This window comes from Anomaloglossus baeobatrachus, chromosome 2, assembly GCF_048569485.1.
Source record: "Anomaloglossus baeobatrachus isolate aAnoBae1 chromosome 2, aAnoBae1.hap1, whole genome shotgun sequence".
Classification (NCBI taxonomy): Eukaryota; Metazoa; Chordata; class Amphibia; order Anura; family Aromobatidae; genus Anomaloglossus; species Anomaloglossus baeobatrachus.
In genome coordinates this window covers 65,538,632-65,562,758 of record NC_134354.1, presented here as the reverse complement: position 1 = coordinate 65,562,758, position 24,127 = coordinate 65,538,632, and the positions used below count along the sequence as shown (strand labels likewise).

Here is a 24,127-nt window from a genome sequence, read left to right as displayed (position 1 = left end):
TGCTCATTATGCGCAGAGCGCTAATTGTAATTGTGACGGCTGTGCCCGAATGACTGAAAGTCAGAGGTCAATAACATTAATTTCCTCCTCGCAGTAGGGCTCTCAGTGCAGAGGCAGCACAGCGTCAGAAGGCTATTAACCTGCAGACTAACCCCATATCTGCAGGTTAATAGTGTTTATTCAAATGCTCTTTACATTTTTTCAAGCACAGTGTAACAATGAAGTAAGAATACATGAAATACTGTACTGTAGAATTTTCCCTCTTTGACTTTAAAAGGGTTGTCCACTATTTGAACAACCCCTTTTCATTCCCCACTTTCGCCCCCATAAAAAAAACAAAGCCTATACTCACCTACGATGTCGGGACTTGCTCAACTTGGACCCACATGACATTGTTATTACACGCAAGCCCCGTGACCAATCAGCGCCGGATTCTTTCCCATCGACTTCAGACTTTCAAGTACCGTATTTTTCGCTTTATAAGACGCACCTGATTATAAGACGCACCCCCAAATTTGGTGAAGGAAAAGAGAATTTTTTTTTTTTAATGTTAAATGGGGTCCATCTTATAATGCCAGTGTCCCTCTAACAAATCATATAGGGTATATGTCCCTCATAAATCCCCATCCTAAAATTAGCCCTCTTAATCTGGATATGGCCCCCTTATATTGAATATAGCCCCCTTGTGATGGCACACGTTCCCCTGTGCTGCCTATGGCCCCCTATGGATTGCATACATTCCCCTGTGCTGCCTATGGCCCCCTATGGATTGCATACATTCCCCTGTGCTGCCTATGGTCCCCTATGGATTGGACACGTTCCCCTGTGTTAGATAACGCCCCATGCTGCTGCCCATGGCCCCTATAGATTGCACAAGTCCCCCTGTGTTAGATATCGCCTCCATAGTGCTGCCCATGGCCCCTATATAGATCGCACAAGTCCCCCTGTGTTAGATATCGCCCCCATAGTGCTGCCCATGGCCCCTATAGATCGCACAAGTCCCCCTGTGTTAGATATCGCCCCCATAGTGCTGCCCATAGCCCCTATATAGATCGCACAAGTCCCCCTATGTTAGATATCGCCCCCATAATGCTGCCCATGGCCCCTATAGATCGTACAAGTCCCCCTGTGTTAGATATCGCCCCCATAGTGCTGCCCATGGCCCCTATAGATCGCACAAGTCCCCCTGTGTTAGATTTCGCCCCCATAGTGCTGCCCATGGCCCCTATATAGATCGCACAAGTCCCCCTGTGTTAGATATCACCCCCATAGTGCTGCCCATGGCCCCTATATAGATTGCACAAGTCCCCCTGTGTTAGATATCACCGCCATAGTGCTGCCCATGGCCCCTATATAGATTGCACAAGTCCCCCTGTGTTAGATATCGCCCCCATAGTGCTGCCCATGGCCCCTATAGATCGCACAATTCTCCCTGTGTTAGATATCACCCCCAGGCTGCTGCCCATAGTAAAATAAAACCCTCTTTCCTTACCTCCTCCAGCGCTGATCTCCCTCCTGTCTCCCTCCATGCTTCTGTTCCTTACTTCCTGGTTCTCAGTGCGGTCATGTGATCGGCACAGCAGCCTGAGATCTCTGCCTGCCTGATCACAGTGGAAGCAGGGACATGGGGAGAAACGCTTTAGGGGGTAAGTAAAGCTTTTTTATTTTAGAATGAGCAGCAGCCTGGGGGCCAAATCTAACACAGGGGGGGCATGTGCCATCACAGGGGGGCGCAGGCTCATATAATATGCACCGCTGCCCCAGCCCATCACTACGTGCCATTTCAGCACCATTGGAGATGGACAGCGGCTGTGCATATTATATGAGCGGGAGCAGGAGATCAAAGGCTGCAGCCTGCAGCGTTCCCCTGCACTCCAGAGCTGCTGCCCCCACCTCCCCTGGACCCTGCAGTGTACATATATATATACCCCCCAGTATATTCGGCTTATAAGACGCACCCCCTACTTTCCCCCAAAATTTGGGGGAACAAAAGTGCGTCTTATAAAGCGAAAAATACGGGTAGTCAGTGCTGTGGCTGCTTTACAAAGGCGGGGAGAAGGAAGCCGTTGCTGATCGGATTGATCGTGGAGCTCACATCTTAACAATTGCACGTGGACCCCGGGAGAGCAAGTTCCGACATTGCTGCAACTGTGCCAGCATCGGAGGTGAATGTAGGCTTTATCATGTTTATGGGGACAAACATGGAGAATGAGAAGGGGTTGTCCAAGAAGTGGACACCCCCTTTAATTTTGGAAAGCAATTTTTAAACCCTTAGTGACCAGGCAAAAATTTTAAAATCTTACATGTGTCACTTTATGTGGCAATAACTCTGGAACGTTTCAACATATCCCAGTGATTTTAAGATTGATTTTCATGACAAATTAAATTTTATATTAACCCCTTCATGATTTTGCGATTTTTCCATTTTTGCGCTTTAGTTTTTACTTCCCCTTCTTCCAAAGCCCAGAACTTTATTATTCTGTCAATACAGCTGTATGAGGGCTAGTTTTCTTGCAGGACGAGTTGTACTAATACCTTTTTGGGATAGATGCTATGTATTTTATTGCAATGTTGCAGCGACCAAAAAAACATAATTGTGGTGTTTTCATTTTTTTTCCCTTATACTGTTTACTGATCCGATTAATTTGTTTTATATTTTGATAGATCGGACACTTCTAAATGCATCTATATAACATTTGTGTATTTTTAATTGTTTTATTTTTAATGAGGCAAAAGAGGTATGATTTGAACTTTTGTGGGTTTTTTTTCATATTTTAACTTTTTTTCCACACAATTTAGTAGTTTCTTTAGGGGACTTGAAACACCCATTGTTCGATCACTTGTGCTGCATAGAGCAGGGCATCAGCTCCGCTCTGTACAGCAGAAATTACGACATTCTGTGAATACCGGCTCGCAGCTGCATTCGCAGGAAGAGCGTCATGACCGACACAGGGGTTATTAGTGGAGCCCCATCTATCATGACAACCTGTAGGCACCCCGTGATCACATCAAAGGGCTGCTGATGGAAGCAGGGAATGACGTGCTCCCCGCCGGGAGGTGTTAAATCTGGTTTATAGGTATGGGCGGATCTCTGGTTGTCCCACAGCTGTTAAGGCCCCATTACACGCAATGACATCGCTAACGAGATATCGTTGGGGTCACGGAATTCGTGGCGCACATCCGGCCTCGTTAGCGACGTCGTTGCATGTGACACCTACAAGCGACCACTAATGATTAGAAATACCAAATCGTTGATCGTTGACACGTCGTTCATTTTCCAAATATTGTTGCTCGTCCTGGATGCAGGTTCTTCATCGTTCTTGAGGCAGCACACATCGCTACGTGGGACACCCCAGGAATAACGAACAACAGCGTTCCTGCGTTCTCCGGCAACGAGGTGGGAGTGACGTGAATGCGGCTGCTCTCCGCCCCTCCGCTTCTATTGGAGGCCCGCTGATTGACGTCGCTGTGACGCCGCACGAACTGCCCCCTTAAAAAGAGGTTGTTTGCCGCCCACAGTGACGTCGCTAGGAAGGTAAGTCCGTTTGACGCGTCCTAGCAACATTGTTCGTCACGGGCAGCGATTTGCCCGTGACGCACAAACAACGGGGGCGGGTGCGATTGATAGCGACATCACTAGCGATTTCGCAGCGTGTAAAGCGGCCTTTAGAGGCATATGATGGCTGATCAGATCAGCCAACATGTGCAAAGAAAGATGCAGGCTCAGCGTGTGAGCCCGCATCAAAGGCAGGGAAACAACCTTGGACGTACCAGTACATTATATGGAGTTAATGGTAGATTTAAGTTGATATGTTTTGCAATTATTTATAAAAATATCAGAAATTTGACAAACATTTCTAAATGTTGCCATTTTTAAAACTTTTAATATTCCTTTAGTCACACCATACAAAAAAAGTTAATAAATAACATTTACCCCATGTTTGCTTTACATTAGCACCATCATCTGTAAAATATTATTTTATCTTATTAGGATGTCAAAAGGTTTAAAAATTGTAGCAGCAGTTTTTCATTTTTTCAAGGAAATTTACTAAACTTATTTTTTTTTAGGGTCCTATTCAGTTTTGAAGTGACTTTGGGAGGCGTATAAATTGAAAAAAAAAACAAAAGTGATACCATTTTTAAAACAGCGCACCTAAACATATTCAAAACTGCTGTCGGGCAGTTTATTAACCCTTCAGCTGCTTTTCAGCAATTATTGAAAAGGGGCATGACAGGAATAAAAAATGTTGTTTATACCCTCTATATTTTGCTTATTTCTGAACAGGTCACAATAGCCGACAAACTTCAAAGTCACAATTTCGTCTGTGAATTGCAATGACAACCATGATCTTACGTTGATGATGGTGTGTAAGGGGGAGCCCACACTCTGTTAACCTTCTAGTTGCCATAGTAGTCACTATTGAGAGTAGCATGTAAGTGGTTAAACAGCCATGGTTGGTGCTAAAACCAATCGTGACTGATGTAGCCGGGTGTCGCCCGACAGTTGCTGCATTTTTGACCCATAGAGGGGGATGCTACTCTCTTATTTCTCAGGTCAGTAAAAAGACGAATTGATGGTCACTAACAGGTTAATTTAATGTGGGTTTTTACACATTAAATTACAGAGTGGCCAATACAGCCCCTGTAATAAATACAATCTAAAAATAATCTAAACAATTTGGACACACACACACACACACACAAAAATCTCACTTCTTTTTTTATGTCCCAAATTAAAAGACATTATGGACACTTACTGGATGAACTCTGGCCACTGTTGAGACTATAAAGACTCTCAACAGATTCACTGGTTCTCAGGGTGACTTTTTCTACAGAAAGTCCTCCTGTAGGGTCACTATGTCGGTAAGAAAATGTCCCTTCAACATCTTCACTCTAAATAAAAAGAAATAACATGATAAGTAATAAACTGAAAGTTGACATCTTTATTTCTAGCCTTGTAACCTTGATGACGTCCATACATTTTTGAGGGTTGAATTTGGTATAGTAAAAAAACACAACACAGAAACAAGGTATATACACTGGAGATCAAAATTAGAGCGCAACACACAATTTCCTAAATGTTAACGTCATTGTGTCGTCCTATATGATTATATCCTAACTTGAGTAAACTCGTAGTATTTTAAGCTTATTTCATAAATTGAATTTTTTGTAAAGCACATAATAAAAATGTAACGGAGATTAATGAAAAAGAACACTGACCAAAATTAGAGAACACGTTCAGATACCTGCAAGCTATTGTTGTTAATATGGCACCTGGTGCTAATTTCCTTAATTATCTGACAACCCTGTGTAACTGTCAACCTAAGTTTCCAGTTTGCACTGACTTTGCAAAAATGGTGTGCCGTTCGACAATGACTGAAACCCTCCGGCAGCAGGTTGTACAAATGAAGGCCAAAGGTGTGACCCTATCAGCCATAGCAAGAGAAGTTGGTCATTCCAAGTCTGTGATTTCGAGAATATTGCATCTTTACAACATCACAAAATCAAGTCCCCCGATAAGGCCGGTCGCCCTCAAAAGACAATTGCAAGAGTGGACAGGATAATGGGGAGAATCTTCATGGGTAATAGTTTCACCACTGCAGCTGGAATTGCTCACCAGTTCAGCACTGAACAGGGTAAGGATCTGTCTCGTCATACAGTGTCACAACGTATAAAGGGAACCTGTCAGGTGCAATATGCACCCAGAACTAGGAGCAAAGTATTTCTAAAGATCTTTTCCTGTATGCTAATGAGTGAGGACACAAGCCCCCCAGCCAGTCGCCCCTCATTAGCATGTTAATACGTCCCTGTGGGCTTGATATCATGCTAACGAATACACAGCGTCACACTGATCTCACTCACCTCTCCACCGCCATCGCCACCTGACACTGGATTTCGTCTCAGTGCGCATGACCCCGGAGTTTGGGTCATGCGCACTATGAAGCCGAGTGTACGTCTCCCAGCGCCATGACCCAAACTCCAGGATCATGCGCACTGAGCCGAAATCCAGCAATGGCAGCGGAGAGGTGAGTGAGCTCATCCTGTGACGCTGTGTATTCATTATTCACGATAGCACACCCACAGGGGGGTACTAACATGCTAATGAGGGGTAACTAACAACCAGGGACTAGTGCCCTCGCTCATACGGTAAAATATCTTTAGAAATATTTTTTGTAAAGAGCTTTTTATCTATGCTAGTGTATACATGGACGGTTAGGCAGGGAATAGCAATATACATCCAGAACTGCTCGTGGTTCTGGGTGCATATTGCACCTGACAGGTTCCCTTTAACCCCTTCAGCCCCCGGGCACTTTCCGTTTTTGCGTTTTTGTTTTTTGCTCCCCTTCTTCCGAGAGGCGTAACTTTTTTATTTTTCCATCAATCTTGCCATATGAGGGCTTGTTTTTTGCGGGACGAGTTGTACTTTTAAATGAAACCATAAGTTTTACCATATAGTGTACTGGAAAATGGCAAAAAAATTCCAAGTGTGGAAAAATTGCAAAAAAACTGGGATTGTACAATAGTTTTTGGGATATTTTATTCACCGTGTTCACTATATGGTAAAACTGATGTGTGGGTATGATGCCTCAGGTCGGTGCGAGTTTGTAGACACCAAACATGTATAGGTTTACTTGTATCTAAGGGGTTAAAAAAAATTCACAAGCTTGTCCGAAAAACGTGGCGCACGTTTTGCGCCATTTTCCAAAACCCGTAGCGTTCTCATTTTTCAGGATCTGAGGCTCAGTGATGGCTTATTTTTTGCGTCTTGACCTGACGTTCTTAACGGTACCATTTTTGCGCAGATGCTACGTTTTGATCGCCTGTTATTGCATTTTGCGCAAAATTTGCGGCGACCAAAAAACGTAATTTTGGCGTTTGGAATTTTTTTGCCGCTACGCCGTTTACTGATCAGATTCATTGATTTTATATTTTGATAGATCGGGCATTTCTGAACGTGGCGATACCAAATATGTGTGTATTTTTTATTTTTTTAACCCTTTAATTTTCAATGGGGTGAAAGGGGGGTGATTTGAACTTTTAGGTTTTTTTATTTTTTTTAATTTTTTAAAACTTTTTTTTTTACTTTTTTTTTTTATTTTACTAGTCCCCCTAGGGGGCTATAGCGATCAGCAATCTGATCGCTTTGCACAATCTGCAGATCTCAGCTACAGAGCTGAGAACTGCAGATTTGCTGCTTCACTTTCAATGCCGGCTGTATTCCGGCATTGAGAGGAAGTGACTCATGTTAGCCACAGGCGTCATCACATGACCCTGTGCTACCATGGCAACCGCCGAAAGTCACGTGATCATGTCACGTGACTTCCGGCGGGGGCGGGGTAAGTCACTGTAATGGCGGCGCCCATATACATATCGCTGCCAAGACTTTGGCAGCGAAATGTAAGGGGTTAATGGCCGCGGGTGGAAGCGATTCCACCCGCGGCTAGCAGGCACACATATCAGCTGTTGATAACAGCTGATATGTGCGCCGATCGCCGCCGCCCGCCGGCGGCAGGGGGCGGGGCTTACCGGAAAACGATCCATGACGTATCTAGTACGTCATGGGTCGTTAAGGGGTTAAATGCATTTGGTCTGAAAGCCCACTGTGCAGTGACCAAACCTCTCATTAGCAGAAAGAATCAAAATGCTAGACTCCCCATAGGTGATGAGCATATTGTGTGGGCAGAGGAGAAGTGGTCCACAGTTCATTTTAGTGATGAAAGCAAGATTATTGTTTTTTCATCTCATAGGAAACATTATTTTCATTGACAAAGTGGGGGAAGTCTGAACCCAAAGTGTGTTAAGAAGTCATTGAAAGGTGGTGGAGAAAGTGTCATGGTTTGAGGCATGTTTTCTGCAGCAGGAGTTGGATCTCTCATACAGCTACATGGCAGAGGGAATGCAAGTGTGGATCAGAACCTTCTTTAACAACACGGGGTTCCTTACTTGCACTCATCACTCAATCAGCCAGTAGTGTTCATGCAGGACAATGCCCCCGTCACACAGCAAAACGGGTAAAGCAGTTTCTTGAAACAGAAAACATTGAAAAAATGAAATGGCCAGCCCAGAGTCCTAATCTAAACTCAATAGAAAACCTATGAAAAAGCCTTGGTGACAAAGTTATGGCCAAGAAACCAGTAAAAAAAAAACTGAAAAAGACTGGAAGAAGAGTGGACCAAAATCACACCAGAGCAGTGTGAGAGACTTGTGATGTCCTGTGGCCGCAGATGTGCTGAAGTCATTCAAAGCAAAGGCCTGTACACGTCCTACTGATTGTGACTGATGTTACCTGTAGAAAATTTCATTATAATCTTTCTCTGTGCTACAGAGTCATTGTTTTGCTCTAATTATGATCATCCCGATTTGGGCAAAATAAAGGTTTTATGTTGATAACCTTTGGCTCTTTTTTAATACACTGTTCTAGTGGTATGGTGCACCCCTTACAAAAAACCTTCACATGTTGATCAGTGTAGAGTACATAATTACTGAAAAAAGCAAGTGATCATACATTGTTTACTAATTTTGATCTCTTGTGTATATGATTAGCTTGAAAAAATAGCTATCAAAGAGCATAAAGGGGGCTTTACACGCTACGACATTGCTAATGCGAACTCGTTGGGGTCACGGATTTGGTGACGCACATCCGGCCGGATTAGCGATGCCGTTGCGTGGGACACCGATGAGCGATTTTGCATCGTTGCAAAAACGTGCAAAATCGCTCATCGGTGACATGGGGGTCCATTCTCAAAAATCGTTACTGCAGCAGTAACAAGGTTGTTCCTCGTTCCTGAGGCAACACACATCGGTACGTCTGACACCGCAGGAACAAGGAAGCTCTCCTTACCTGCCTCCCGGCCACAATGCGGAAGGAAGGAGGTGGGCGGGATGTTACGTCCTGCTCATCTCCGCCCCTCCGCTTCTATTGGGCGGCCGCTCAGTGATGTCGCTGTGACGCCGCACGGTCCGCCCCCTTAGAAAGGAGGCGGTTCGCCGGTCACAGCGATGTCGCCGGGCAGGTAAGTATGTGTGACGGGTCTGGGCGATGTTGTGCGCCACGGGCAGCAATTTGCCCGTGTCGCGCAACAGATGGGGGCGGGTACCCACACTAGCGATATCGGGATCGATATCGCAGTGTGTAAAGCCCGCTTTAGATAGACAGCTAAGGTCTATGGCCACCTTTAGGATAAGACATCAATTGTGAGTGGTGGTCTGACCCCTACAACCACAGACTGATCAGCAGACCTCTGAGGCCACAGCACCCAATGGCACCCATACAGTGTTGTCATAGACACTCATGCATGGGGTTGTACCAGGTACTGCAGCTCTTCATGGACATCAAAGCCATATTGGCCACAAAATAACAACTACCCCAAAGATAGGACATCAGTGCATAGTCGTAGAAAATCACTTTAAGGGAAGTAAATGAAGGATCATTGGCATGTGTTCATATACCAACTATACAAATAGAAATGCTTGTGTGCAGCATATATGTAGCATTTACTTTTTATTGTTTGTAGTTTGTTATCATGGCGATGCCTAGGCCTTCATGGAAGCTTTTCACACAAAATGATTATTAATGAACACATAGCAATTAGATATTGAAGGCATATCCTATAAAGATATATCTTAAATGCCAAGTGACTTTTCAAAATATTGCATACTTGGGTAAAACATCCTCCTCTGATGTGTCCGCCCTTAAGGGGTTATGCACATCTCTATAAAACCTATCCCAATACGTAGTAGGTGTAATAATAATAATGTTAGCAAATACCTTCAATTAGAAATGTAGTATAGTTCCCCTTATATAACCATGTCTCTTACCTCAATTGCAGGGCATTGCAGCTTAGGTATCCATGACTACAACTACAAGCAACCAACTGTCGCTATATTAGGGGACGTGCCCATGGATACTTAGTTGCAATGCCCTGCACATGTGGTAAAAAACATGGCTATATCAGGAGAGCTATACTACATTTCTAATTGGAGGTATTTGCTAATTTTATTATTATTACACCTACTACATATTGGGATAGGATTTTGAAGGTGGGAATACCCCTTTATCTCTTTTTGAATTGCATTGAAGGGGCCCCCCAGCCTCTGCTTCTTGGTCAGGATCCAGATACAGTATGTCTGCTCAGCTGGCTGGTGAATTTCATTGCAGTGGCCAGTGATTGGCTGAGTAGGCATTTCCAACCATTTACGAGGTGTCAAGGACGCCGGGAACGTGAACTGCAGGAAACTTGGTGTTGGTAAATATTGATTCTTTAAATTTTTAGGTAGTTTTTACTTTAAACAATGATGTAAATTGTCTCTATATAATTAAAGAATATTAATAGACTCCATACCTCAGAAAGAGCTTTAACGTACTTTTTCCCCATCTTCTTCCTCATGGTCAGTGATATGGCTTTCATTTTCTTACTTATACTTCCAGGGTTGTTTGATGCTTTGTCACCATCTGAGACTCCTGCTCCAGCTTCAAAAACTCCTTCTGTATCACCCATCTGTTTAGAGAAAGAACACATGTCACGTGAGGCCATTTCACCGGTATATCTAAAGCCTGCCTTAATATACAGAATTAAATTTAACGGGAACCGGTCATATATGATGGAACAAACGATTTCTGGACAGCACGTTATAGAGAAGAAGATATACAGGTTTGTGGGAAAAGATTCAATAGAACTTGTATTTTATTCATTGAAATCCCTGGTGTTTGTAGTCCAGTGGGCGGTCCTACTCAGTGATTGACAGTTATCTTTACATGGAAAAAAAGATTGTCAATCACTGAACAGCATAGCTGGGCCGACTATAGGCAAATCTGGCAAAACTACTGAGCTGCATCAGCATCAGCCTGTAAAACGTTTAAGAGTCCTCAGAACACCAATACAATTTCCTTGGCAGGCTGCTGGCTACTTCCACCCTAAAGCCTTTTGGAGGCTGGCACCTCATAAATGACATTGGATGGTGTGGTGACGTGGTGACACCACTGCATTTCGTTGCCTGCGCCAGATTATTTCTAGACAAGCTAGAAGAGGAGATTTAAGCTGCAACAAGGATTGGGTGACTTAAGCTTTTTTTTTTTAACTATTATTAATCTGGGACCCGATCATCAAGGGTGCTGTAGTGGCATTGTATGCGTGAATGCAATGTGGAAGCCATCATACTGGGTATATGGGGTATTATACTGTATATAAGGGCCTATAGAGAAACATACTGTTTATACAGTTATATGAAAAAGTTTGGGCACCCCTATTAATGTTAACCTTTTTTCTTTATAACAATTTGGGGTTTTGCAACAGCTATTTCAGTTTCATATATCTAATAACTGATGGACTCAGTAATATTTCTGGATTGAAATGAGATTTATTGTACTAACAGAAAATGTGCAATCCGCATTTTAACAAAATTTGACCAGTGCAAAAGTATGGGCACCTCAACATAAAAGTGACATTATTATTTTGTAGATCCTCCTTTTGCAAAAATAACAGCCTCTAGTCGCTTTCTGTAGCTTTTAATGAGTTCCTGGATCCTGGATGATGGTATATTTGACCATTCCTTTTTACAAAACAATTCCAGTTCAGTTAAGCTTGATGGTCGCCGAGCATGGACAGCCGCTTCAAATCATCCCACAGATTTTCAATGATATTCAGGTCTGGGGACTGGGATGGCCATTCCAGAACATTGTAATTGTTCCTCTGTATGAATGCCTGAGTAGATTTGGAGCGGTGTTTTAGATCATTGTCTTGCTGAAATATCCATCCCCTGCGTAACTTCAACTTCGTCACTGATTCTTGCACATTATTGTCAAGAATCTGCTGATACTGAGTTGAATCCATGCGACCCTCAACTTTAACAAGATTCCCGGTGCCGGCATTGGCCACACAGCCCCAAAGCATGATGGAACCTCCACCAAAGTTTAATGTAGGTAGCAAGTGCTTTTCTTGGAATGCCGTGTTTTTTTGCCTCCATGCATAACGCCTTTTTGTATGACCAAACAACTCAATCTTTGTTTCATCATTCCACAGGACCTCCTTCCAAAATGTAACTGGCTTGTCCAAAGGTGCTTTTGCATACCTCAGGCGACTCTGTTTGTGGCGTGCTTGCAGAAACGGCTTCTTTCGCATCACTCTCCCATACAGCTTCTCCTTGTGCAATGTGCGCTGTATTGTTGACCGATGCACATTGACACCATCTGCAGCAAGATGATGCTGCAGGTCTTTGGAGGTGGTCTGTGGATTGTCCTTGACTGTTCTCACCATTCTTCTTCTCTGCCTTTCTGATATTTGTCTTGGCCTGCCACTTCTGGGCTTAACAAGAACTGTAGCTGTGTTCTTCCATTTCCTTACTATGTTCCTCACAGTGGAAACTGACAGTTTAAATCTCTGAGACAACTTTTTGTATCTTTCCTCTGAACAACTATGTTGAATAACCTTTGTTTTCAGATCATTTGAGAGTTGTTTTGAGGAGCCCATGATGCCACTCTTCATAGGAGATTCAAATAGGAGAACAACTTGCAAGTGGCCACCTTAAATACCTTTTCTCATGATTGGATACACCTGCCTATGAAGTTCAAAGCTCAATGAGGTTACAAAACCAATTTAGTGCTTTAGTAACTCATTAAAAAGTAGTTAGGAGTGTTCAAATCAAGAAATTGATAAGGGTGCCCATACTTTTGCACCGGTCAAATTTTGTTTAAATGCGGATTGCACATTTTCTGTTAGTACAATAAACCTCATTTCAATCCAGAAATATTCCTCAGTCCATCAGTTATTAGATATATGAAACTGAAATAGCTGTTGCAAAAACCCAAATTGTTATAAAGAAAAAAGGTTAACATTAATAGCGGTGCCCAAACTTTTTCATATGACTGTAGGTGAACTGTGAGTTCATCATACTGTGTATTTGAGGCTGTGAGGCCATCGTACTGTATATAGGGAGCTGTGGGGGCATATTATTGTATGTTAGGAGCTGTGGGGCCATCATACTGTATGTAGGGAACTGTGGGGCCATCATACTGCATATAGGGAACTGTGGAGCCATCACACTGTATATAGGGAATGATGGAGCCATCATAATGTGTATGGGAGGGTATTGCGACCATCATACTGTATATAGGGAACAGTAAGGCCATTATACTGTATATAGGGAACTGTGGAGCCATCATACTGTGTATGGGAGGGTGTGGTGACCATCTTATTGCATATGAAGGCTGTGAGGACCAGCATAGTGTGAATGGGAGCTGTATGATATCATTATAATGAGCTACAATGGGGCGCTAGTCAGAATATGACTAAAGATGAGCGAACCCGTTGAAGTTCAGCAGGTGCAGCTGGTCTTTAGAAAGAGTTCAGTTCAGGACCCAGACTTGACACGAACCCCAATGGAAGTCACTAATTGGGCGGTTCGGCTGTCCGCCCACATGCAGCCAGCCATAGACAGATCACTTCCGGGAGAGGGAGAATATCAAAGGAGTTCCTTTCCCTGAAGAAGGAGACAGTTGTGGTCTCCGAAACGCGTAGGATGAAATAAAAAGAATCATTTGCCTGACATCATAGTCTATGGTCTTCAAGCGCGGCAAAATACCTGTCTTTTTTCTTCTGTTGATATTCTACTTGTGCAACAGGGCTGCTGCTGGACCTTTTTGGCGCTCACGTTATGCTGTTAAAGGAGTTGTGACTGGCACAACTCGATCAGGTGAGTGCATCACTTTTACATGATCTTTCCCACCCAATATATCGGGTAAGACCCTATTGCGCCTTCTCTCTCCTATTTAGGGAGAGGGAGAAAGGAGTTTTTCTTTTCTTTTTTTTTTATATACCACATCTGATAATGCTGTTTTTACCCCCAGTGAGAACCATTCAAACACTGCAAGCGGCTCACAATGGGCCAAGCACCAAGCGTACCTGAGCACAGCGATGCTCATTCGAGCGGTTAATATATGTAAACTCAAAAACTGATTTTTTTTGTAAAATCTGTGTTTGGTATGAACTTTACAGTTCGTGTTCGCTTATCTGTACATATAACCTCAAATTATGCAAATCCTGTGATTACAAATTAACTGCTGGAACTGGCATGAAAATCCTAATCGTAACAGTATATACTGTATATTACACATCATTAGGATTCGCCATGCTGCATTACTATTTTCCAAAAATGTACTTAGGAGTGTACAATCCTTTAAAGGGAATCTGTCACCAGGTTTTTGCCACTTACTCTTAGAGCAGCATAACGTTGGGGCAGACATCCTGATTCCAGCGATGTGTCACTTGATCGGCTGGTTAGTATAGTTTTGATAAAATCACTGTTTAATCAGCAGTAGGTTATCACTACAGGACTACTTGGCGTGCTGTCAGGTAGTCCAGCATATTCATGAGCTCTGTATAGCTGCTAGGTCTGCAGCAATATTGATTTTATCAAAATGACAGTAAACAGCTCAGTAAGTGACACATCGCTGGAATCAGGGTCTCTTTCTCTACATTATGCTGTTCTCAGATGAAATAGCAAAATCCTAGTGACAGATTCCCTTTAACGATTAGTATGATGAGTCATGACATCATTCTCTCATTGTGTGTTGGTATTGTGTAGCAGTGTTATTTAATCTTATATTATTGTTAATATTGATCTTGTAAGAAATGTTGATATTCTTTAGACCGGGTAATATTTGTAATAGAGACAGCCAGTCTGAGCCTTCTGAATAGAACCACTCTCTGGACTCCTATGTATATAAAACGCAAGTATTATTGACATTTTTATCACCTAAATCACATATTTCAGAGATGTAGATGGAAATCCTAACGTACGTTCTCAACATAGAGCACAGGATAAATGTGAACTGATCCAAAATGTTCTGTACCCAAATCGACACCAAATAGCCTTCAACTCAACCCACAAAAAGACAAGTCCCCACTCAGGTCCGTCATTTGTTAACGGAAATACAGGAGGCGAACACATTACTGGTAACATAAAGGCAAGACAAGCACTATGGCTCCCTCCAAAAAGAAAGCAAAATATGTGCTCCTATTCCAAATGATCCCTTCCACAATGCGCTTAAACCACATTTAACGTCCACATGTTTATCATTTCTGTAGTGTGGTGTGTCTCCAGAAGCACGAGCTGGGCACAATCTATGGGCACTATAACGTACTGGGCACTATCATGGGAGATTCGTAGTTTTCACTCAGAAGAAACTTTTTTGTGGGAAAGATGTGATTTTTTATTTTCACTGCTCAACTTTATAAAATTCTGTGAAGAACCTGGAAGTTCAAGGTGTTCACCACACATCTAGATAAGTTCATTGAGGGAGGGGTCTAGTTTCCAAAATGGGGTCATATGTGGGGGTTTCCACATCAGGGGTGACATGGCATACGCTATACATTCTAGATGATTTTGGGTTGGAAACTTCTAATGGCGCTCCTTCCTTTTCAAGCTCTGCTGTGTACCCTAAACAGTAGTTTTTCACCACATTTGCGGTATCAGCGAGCTCAGGAGAAAGGATTCGTTGAAGAGTTGAAGAGTTATTATCTCATTACATGATACTGGTCAGAATTGTAAAATTTGTCCGGGTCAGGAGGCTGAAAACCAGGCTGGGAGGCCAAGCGGTTAACTTGACTAATATGACAGTGTGGACCATGTGCGGCTACACTTTGTCTGTAACCCCTCTTGTTGGAGCATCTGGCAGTGTCTTACTCCACTCTCCCCATTAAACAAATATGCATTCTTGGCAGTTTTTCTAGTAGGAAGCAAGTGAAATTATAAGGGTATGTGCACATGTGAAAGCTGCCTTTACTCAGCATAGCAGGACATCAATAAAGAGATAGTGGGCATGCTGACTAGTCACTGCTGTGGCACCGTAGTAAAAAAAAGATCCTGTAAAATAAGTAGAAACTCAATCACGTACAAGATTTCTCCCGTGCCTCCCCCATACTCTGGAACGCTCTACCTCAGCATATCAGACTCTCCCCTACCATGGAAAGCTTCAAGAGGAACCTGAAGATCCATCTCTTCCAACAAATCTACAACCTACAATAGCCCTCAGTCCAGTAGACCACTGCGCAACCAGCTCTGTCCTCACCTATTGTATCCTCATCCATTCCCTGTAGACTGTGAGCCCTCGTGGGCAGGGTCCTCTCTTCTCCTATACCAGTCTGTTTTGTGTTGTTAATGATTGTAGTTTGTATACCCTCTTTCACTTGCAAAGCGCCATGGAATAAATAGTGATATAATAATAAATAATAATAGTAATAATATTACAACTATGCATTTCATGCTTCTTTTTATCGTTTTTATCAAGGGGGCGTGGCTCACAAGATAATTCAGAGTAGCTTAAAGACATGCCCCTGAGGATGCTGAGCCATGCCCCTGAGGATCCCGTGAGCCATGCCTATAAGGATCCTGTGAGAGACGCCCCTGAGGATCCCGTGAGCCATGCCCATGAGGATCCTGTGAGAGACGCCCCTGAGGATCCTGTGAGACATGCAAGCGTGTAAAGACATGAAAATTAGCACTATATAAGAAGGCCCATATCTCTAGATCCGTATGGCAGATTTTATGGAGAGAAAAAAATGTGTAATCAAATAAGAAATAGCAATATTATTAGAGCAAAAACTGGCCACTTTTAACCTGGTGACAAGTCCTCTTTAAGACTGTTGGCTAGTAGATTTATTTTTCATTTAGGTGCATTGCAGCACTAAATCAATGGTGGCAACAATGTGCATACCCTTTATTATCTGTTGTCGATGATAGTCAAAGGTGGGGCATCATAAATGAACACAATCTATTTTTCCACCTGCCTGTTTCCCTCATTAAAAAGCATTTAGCACCGAGTCTTTTGTGTTTAATTGTTGCATCCCTACATGTTTTTGCAGTCATTACTGTGTTCAGGAGACAAAAATTCTCAGGAGAAGCCTCAAGGTCAGAGGAGTGAAAAAAACAGAGCACAGAAGCTCCCCACTGATCTTTTAGCATAGCAGAAGCCCTTTCATCTTCGTTTCCTTTCATACACTGCATAAACCCTGCTAACTAGACATTGCCATAAATAGATGAAATAACACAGCACGTTATCATTTCCAAAAATCATCCTGAGATCAGATGAATCATTATTAATGCAGCACAGAGCAATGCAGTGAGGAGCCGGGATATACACAAACCTCATTTAAATCTTCTGGCTTGGAAATCGAGGGTTTCTTAAACCGATCAAAGGTCCCAAAGCTGCTGGTGCGCTGCAAACAGAGAGGACGGGAATTAAAAAAAAATGATTATAATGGCATGGGGAGATAATGAAGACTGACTGCGGACCTCCGTCAGCCTGAACCGGACGGGACTCTAAAACTAATGATCTATGAATTAACGATCATGCACATTAAGGAGGTGTTTACATGGATGCATATGGGTGCAAACTGTCACTGGGTGTGTATGGCTCTGTATGGGTAAAATATGGCTTTGGTACTACAACTTTACGTAACCCCTTCACCTCCCAGGCTTTTTTCACCTTCCTTATCAGGCGCCAAACATTACAATTCTGACCAGTGTCACTTTATGAACAAAGAACTCTCAAGAGCTTTAAAGGATTCCAGAGATTCTGAGATTCTTTTTTCATGACACATTGTACTTTATGATAGTAGTAAATGTAAGACATTATTTTTTGTGTTTTACTATTGAAAATTTTCAAAATTTTGCAACTTTCAAACTTTTAATTTTGTGACCTTAAGGCAGGGGTCAGACGGTCATATAACACGGATGAGGATCACATCAAAATGCCAGGACTTGCCAGTGGCTCTCTTGACTTAAGCGTGAGAGCTGCATGTCAAACGGCCGTATGACACGGATGAGAATAGCATCAAAATGCGCAGACTGGCCAGCGGCTCTCCTGACTCGAGCGTGAGAGCTGCATGTCAAACAGCCATATTACACAGAGGAGGATCACATGAAAATGCTCAGACTGGCCAGCAGCTCTCCTGACTCGAGCGTGAGAGCTGCATGTCAAATGACCATATTATATTGACGAGAATCGTATCAAAATGCCCGGATTGGCCAGCGGCTCTCCAGACCTGAGCATGAAAGCTGCATGTCTTTCTATGCAGCTCTCATGCTCAGGTCAGGAGAGCCGCCGGCCAGTCTGGGCATTTTAATGCTTTACTCATTTGTGTTATACGGCCATCTGACCCCAGCCTTAACCAGAGATTTATGTCACACAAATAAATTAAATATTGTTTCCCACATGTCTACTTTACATCACCATCATTATTGAAACATACTTTTTTTTGTTAGGAACTTAGAAGGGTTAAACGTTTATCAGCATTTTTTCATTTTTACAACAAAATTTCCAAAACCATTTTCCAGGACCACATGACATTTCAAGTAACTTTGAGAGGCCTACGTAACAGAAAATACCCCAAAGTGACAATGTTCTAAAAACTGTACCACTCAAACTGCTCAAAAACCCATTCAAGAAATATATGAACACTTTAGGTACTTCACAGGAATTCAATGAATGTGGAAGAAAAAAATTAATATTTTACCTTTTCGCTCAAAAATGTTGATTTATCCACCAAATTTTGCATTTTCACAAGGGCAAACAGGAGAAAATGGACCCCAAAATGTTTTTGCATTTTCTCCTGAGCATGCCAATATCCTATAAATGGTGGAAAACTACTGTTTGGGTGCACAGCAGGGCTCAGAAAAGAAGGAGCGCCATTTGACTTTTGGATTGCAAAATCGTCTGGAATTGATAGTGGACGCCATGTCACGTTTGCAAAACCCCTGAGGTGCCTAAACAGTGGGATCACCCACAAATGACCACATTTTGGAAACTAGACCCCTCAACGAATGTATCTAGATGTGTGGTGAGCACCTTGAACCCTCAAGTGGTCCACAGAATTTTATAACATTAAGCCGTGAAAATAAAAAAAAAATCATATTTTCCCCACAAAAATTGTTCATTTTCAGAAGGGTAACAGGTGAAAACGGTATAATTTGTTGTGCAATTTCTCCCGAGTATAGCAATTTGGAAAACTACTTATGAGATTCAAGGCAGTGCTCAGAAGGGAGGTAGCACCATTTTGGCTTCACTTATCTTAAGATTGTGGTCTTCATGAGTTCAATAGAGGGGCAGTGCGCATGCGCAACATACTGCATCATTCAACTCATCCTGGCTAGGGACTTGAGGCAGTAGGAGAAGGGGAAATGGAGGTGCAGCATTCTGGCAATGGGTGGCACCTCCCGGTCTAACAGTTATCGTCTATGCAGTAAATCGGTGACACCTTTAGCCACAATGCTGTGCTACAATATATAGATAAAGGTAGGCTGTGTTCATATGGCGCCCTGGACTAGCCAGGTCGTCACAGGTAAAACACACCCCCACCCCCACCCCCGGACAGTTACATTAGTCAGACACAAAACCTTTGTTGCCTCCCTCCAGGGTCTGATGTCCACACCAGGTGGGGCGGAGCCAGGCAGTTGGCCCCACCCACCGAGGAGTTCACAGGCCTGGAGATGGAAAAAGCAGTCAGCTAGAGTTTGGAGGTGCAAGTGAGAAGTCACGTACTGCAGGTGTCTGGGTTGGAGCCCAGGCACTGAGATCAGGGTTGGCAGATGATGGTGGCCGTCTGCAGGAGTTGGTGGAACTCCGCAGAGCCGTAAGGACCGGGGCTGGGCAGTGGCCCACCGGTACCGGATCGGAGAACGGAGTGAAGCTAAGCACACCCAGGCAGGGCCATCGGACCCCGACCAGGCTTGGAGCCGCCGTTAACAGTCAAATCCGAGTGTGACAGGAACCTCCGGGGTTCCCTAACAATCAAGTCCCGATTGAAGGCAACCGCTCACACCGTGAGGACATACAGCCACCGCCACCGGCTAGAAGTCCAAGGGCCAGCGCCTGCGGGCAAAACGGGCTCCTCCAGAATCTATACACCGGGGAACGGACTACCATTGGGAAGCCATTGGAGTCAAACAGTACACAAAGATGCAGGGAGAGACAGCCACCATCACCTGTCCGGGGAGAGACACTGCAGCCGGCTGCGGGACCCGTCCATCCAGCCGTTTGGTTTACCGGAGACTTTGTGCATCTCTTGCTGAGTGAATACACCCGTGCCATCCGGCACCGCACCGCGCTGTCCCTGCAACCCTGCACCTCACCGACCCTGCCTCCCCGTCACACCACCGGGCCCTGGGACCACCAACCCCTACCCACGGAGGGGGAAAACAACATCCCAGCTGCTCCCTACCATCGCTCCCGGGATCCCCATTACTAGCAGCGGTGGTGCCCATCTTCACCACAACCCGTGGGTGGCGTCACGGACTAAATCCCCAAAACAAACCACCCCCTTTTCACTCACGGGCGAGGAGCGCCGCTCAAGTCCCTGGATCCGGCCCACCGCTCGAGCCACCGAGCAGCAGCAGCAGCGCCAGACCCGAGCATTAGCGAGCTTAGCGCCCCGCCGCCCGCGACATTCACATTTGTGTCCGAGGCTCTATTCTTCCTATGAAAGCAAGTCACTAAGAGATTATTTGTTTTTTCAAGCTGAAGACAATTTGAGAAACTCTGACATTTCCTTTTGTGAAGCGTCTTTTAGGCCATGTGCGCATTAGAAACTGACTTTTTCTTAAGGAAAAAACTGACCCTCTGAAAGACTGCCGCACCTGTGGTATAAACTGCACCAAAACCGCAACGAAATCCGCATGCGGTTTTGGTGCAGAATTTCTGCGTTTTTTCTGCAGGTTGGTCCCTGTGGGTTTTTACCAATAATTAATGGCAAAATCGCAGGGACCTGCAGAAAAGAAGTGACATGCACATTAATTCCGCAGCGGAAATTCCGCGGATAAATTCGCAGGTATAAAAAAACGCATTGTGCGCACAGCATTTTTTATACCCATAGGTTTTGCTGGGGAATGACTGCAGAAATGTTAGACACATTATCTGCAGCAAATCCGCGGCAAATCTGCGGTAAAATCCGCTGTAAATCCACAGCATGCGCACAACCTTATGTAGGGTTTTTTTCCATTTGAATCCTGAGTGTTTTTCCTATGGTTTAGGCCCTTGACAGTTTTTAGAGGGTTTTCCCATGTTTTTTGGACGTTTTTTTTATTGTCTGTTTCTTGTTGGTTTTTTTACACGTTATTAATAAATGAAGAAACTGCTGGTGGTTTTTAAAAACAAAAAATGTTGGCAAAGTGCTCCAAAAACATCCAGGCATCTCATGAGCTTTCCAATTGACCGTCTTAGGAGTGGAAAACGCCAGAAGAATGGTCAGGTCACTTCTCTTAAAAACCTGAAGCTGTTAAAAATGTTCAGAAATCCAAACATGTGAACAGCAAGTTGTTTTTACATAGAAATGTTCACTATATATATTCATTCTTTTGAGCGTTTTATGATAGGTGTTTCCGAAACTTTATGCTTGAAAGAGATGTCACGGGCACATACTATTAGACTGGATTTCCCCTTTTAAAATTTGTAAAAAAACCCCTTTTTGATTATTATCTGCTGAAATAGTAAAAAAAAAAAAAAAAATAACACGTACAAAAACACGTTAACATTTTTTAACTAATGGATCAGTGCCATGTGTGGGATAGGAGAATAATAAAATTACATGGAAAATGTCAGCCTTTTTTTAGACAATCTGAAACTATGACATTTAAAGCTTTGATATTTTGCAGAAAAATAGACTTCCAAAAACTGACGTTATATGGGCCACGGGCCAGGGTGAGTCAGTTATGGGTGCACTTCCTTTTGAGATCTTCTTGATTTTCAAAACGTTATCATATAAATGTTTTAAGAGATATGTATTGACCCTGCACTTCAATGCACATGATAATTCTCTCTCACAATAACATGTTTATGGTGTACGAATGCTTGCAAAACCATATATAGCCAAATTATTGAGATCATGGAAAAAGAGTGCTTAAAATCCCACAAACAGCCATGTGACCTCCATATACAACCATTGATCTTACTGAACAGCTCAGTGAGTTTGGAGCTCGAAAGAGGCGTGTGAAAATTACATCTGTCCCAATGTATCAAAATTATAGAGATGCTTCCTACACGAGTCTGCTTTTCCATTTTTTTTGAGGGGCACACTACATCTTACCCCCAGTGTGAGCCAATCAAACACTACAAGTAGCTCACACTGGGCTGAGCATCGAGTCTACCCAAGCACCGAGATGCTTGCGCAAGTGATTTGCATACGTAAAGCACCCGAACTCAGTTTTTTTAAGTAAAGTCTTTGTTCGGTACAAACACCAAATCCTGGGTTCGCTCATCTCTACTGACAATGTCACCCTGATTCGTCCAAGTGCAAAAAAAATACAAAATGCCACACAAAAAATGCACAATGATGCAATCACAAGCCCTCTACAAAAGGAAAAGACCCCAGACAAGGCTACTCCATCCTCCAGCCCACAGAGCGGCCCTGGACAGATGGCCCCCTGTAGCATAAGGAGTGCCCATCCTACTCCAGTTTCTATCTGGGTTGACACCGCACTGTGAACTGAGAGCCTCAGTCCAGGTCTGTAGTTTCAAAGGAAAGATAAAATAGGAGCAACAAACCCTGAAGAATCTCCGTAGGGACTCGGGAGAACAAAAGCGAGAGACTGCAGCTCACTGAACCCTGTTAGTGGGCACAGTCAGCTGCGGTCTCCTGCATTCTCCTGCATTCTCCTGCATTCTCCTGCGGAGGAGACTCGTGGCCCCGCAGGTCAGGACTCACTGCGTCCAGGACGCAGTGAGTCCTGATCGTGGGCACATACCCTTAAGGTGTCCCGCCATCACCCATGAGTTCTCATACCCTAGGCACATCAATCCTTGGTAACTTATATACTTTGTTCTTTTAAAGAAGTCAACCCATGACTTTGATCCAGTAGGTCTGGGCAAACCTGTCTTCTTTTTGGTGCATTAATCTCTTAGTGACCACCAATACGACTTAAAACTGACCTAAGATATACGTGAATAGCATCCCCCAAGGGTGAAAATGCAGCAGCGATCGGCTGTACACTGACACCCTGCTGTATCAATCACAATCTGTGCTGTCACCGACCATGGCCGTTTAACCCTTTAGATACTACTGTAAAAATAACCCTACAGCATCTGGATGGTTAACCCTTGTGAGATATCATAAAAAAAAATCAGTTGTTGTATCAATATACAGTACAGACCAAACGTTTGGACACCCCTTCTCATTCAAAGAGTTTTCGTTATTTTCATGACTCTACAAATTGTAGATTCACATTAAAGGCATCAAAACTATGAATTATAACATGTGGAATGAAATACTTAAAGTGTGAAACAACTAAAAATATGTCTTATATTCTAGGTTCTTCAAAGTAGCCACCTTTTGCTTTGATTACTGCTTTGCACACTCTGCATTCTCTTGATGAGCTTCAAGAAGTAGTTACCGGAAATGGTCTTCCAACAGTCTTGAAGGAGTTCCCAGAGATGCTTAGCACTTGTTCACCCTTTTGCCTTCACTCTGCGGTCCAGCTCACCCCAAACCATCTCCATTGGGTTCAGGTCTCGTGACTGTGGAGACCAGGTCATCTGGCGTAGCATCCCATCACTCTCCTTCTTAGTCAAATAGCCCTTACACAGCCTGCAGGTGTGTTTAGGGTCATTGTCCTGTTGAAAAATAAATGATGGTCCAACTAAACGCAAACCGGATGGAATAGCACGCTGCTGCAAGATGCTGTGGTAGCCATGCTGGTTCTGTATGCCTTCAGTTTTGAATAAATCCCCAACAGTGTCACCAGCAAAGCACCCCCACACCATCACACCTCCTCCTCCATGCTTCACGGTGGGAACCAGGCATGTAGAGTCCATCCGTTCAAGTTTTCTACAAAGACACGGTGGTTGGATCCAAAGATCTCAAATTTGGACTCATCAGAACAAAGCACAGATTTCCACTGGTCTAATGTCCATTCCTTGTGTTCTTTAGCCCAAATAAGTGTCTTCTGCTTGTTGCCTGTCCTTAGCAGTGGTTTCCTAGCAGCTATTTTACCATGAAGGCCTGCTGCACAAAGTCTCCTCTTAATAGTTATTCTAGAGATGAGAAGGTGTGTCCAAACATTTGGTCTGTACTGTAAATGGAGTCATATTGTACCAAACTAGGGTTAACAGAGTGTGGGGGCTCCCACTTTAACCCCATCT

At 43.5% G+C, this 24,127-nt stretch overlaps 1 protein-coding gene across 2 annotated transcripts in view; it reads right to left on the bottom strand.

The window, feature by feature from the left end:
* Positions 1-24,127, bottom strand: part of SAMSN1 (SAM domain, SH3 domain and nuclear localization signals 1) — a 215,160-nt gene that overhangs the window by 46,081 nt on the left and 144,952 nt on the right. For both annotated transcript variants that reach the window (XM_075335073.1, XM_075335074.1), the window contains 3 exons: positions 17,142-17,213; positions 10,344-10,499; positions 4,758-4,893 (listed from right to left, as the gene is read on the bottom strand). In XM_075335073.1, coding sequence (XP_075191188.1) covers positions 4,758-4,893; positions 10,344-10,499; positions 17,142-17,213 — 364 coding nt within the window. The remainder of the gene's footprint in view (positions 1-4,757; positions 4,894-10,343; positions 10,500-17,141; positions 17,214-24,127) is intronic.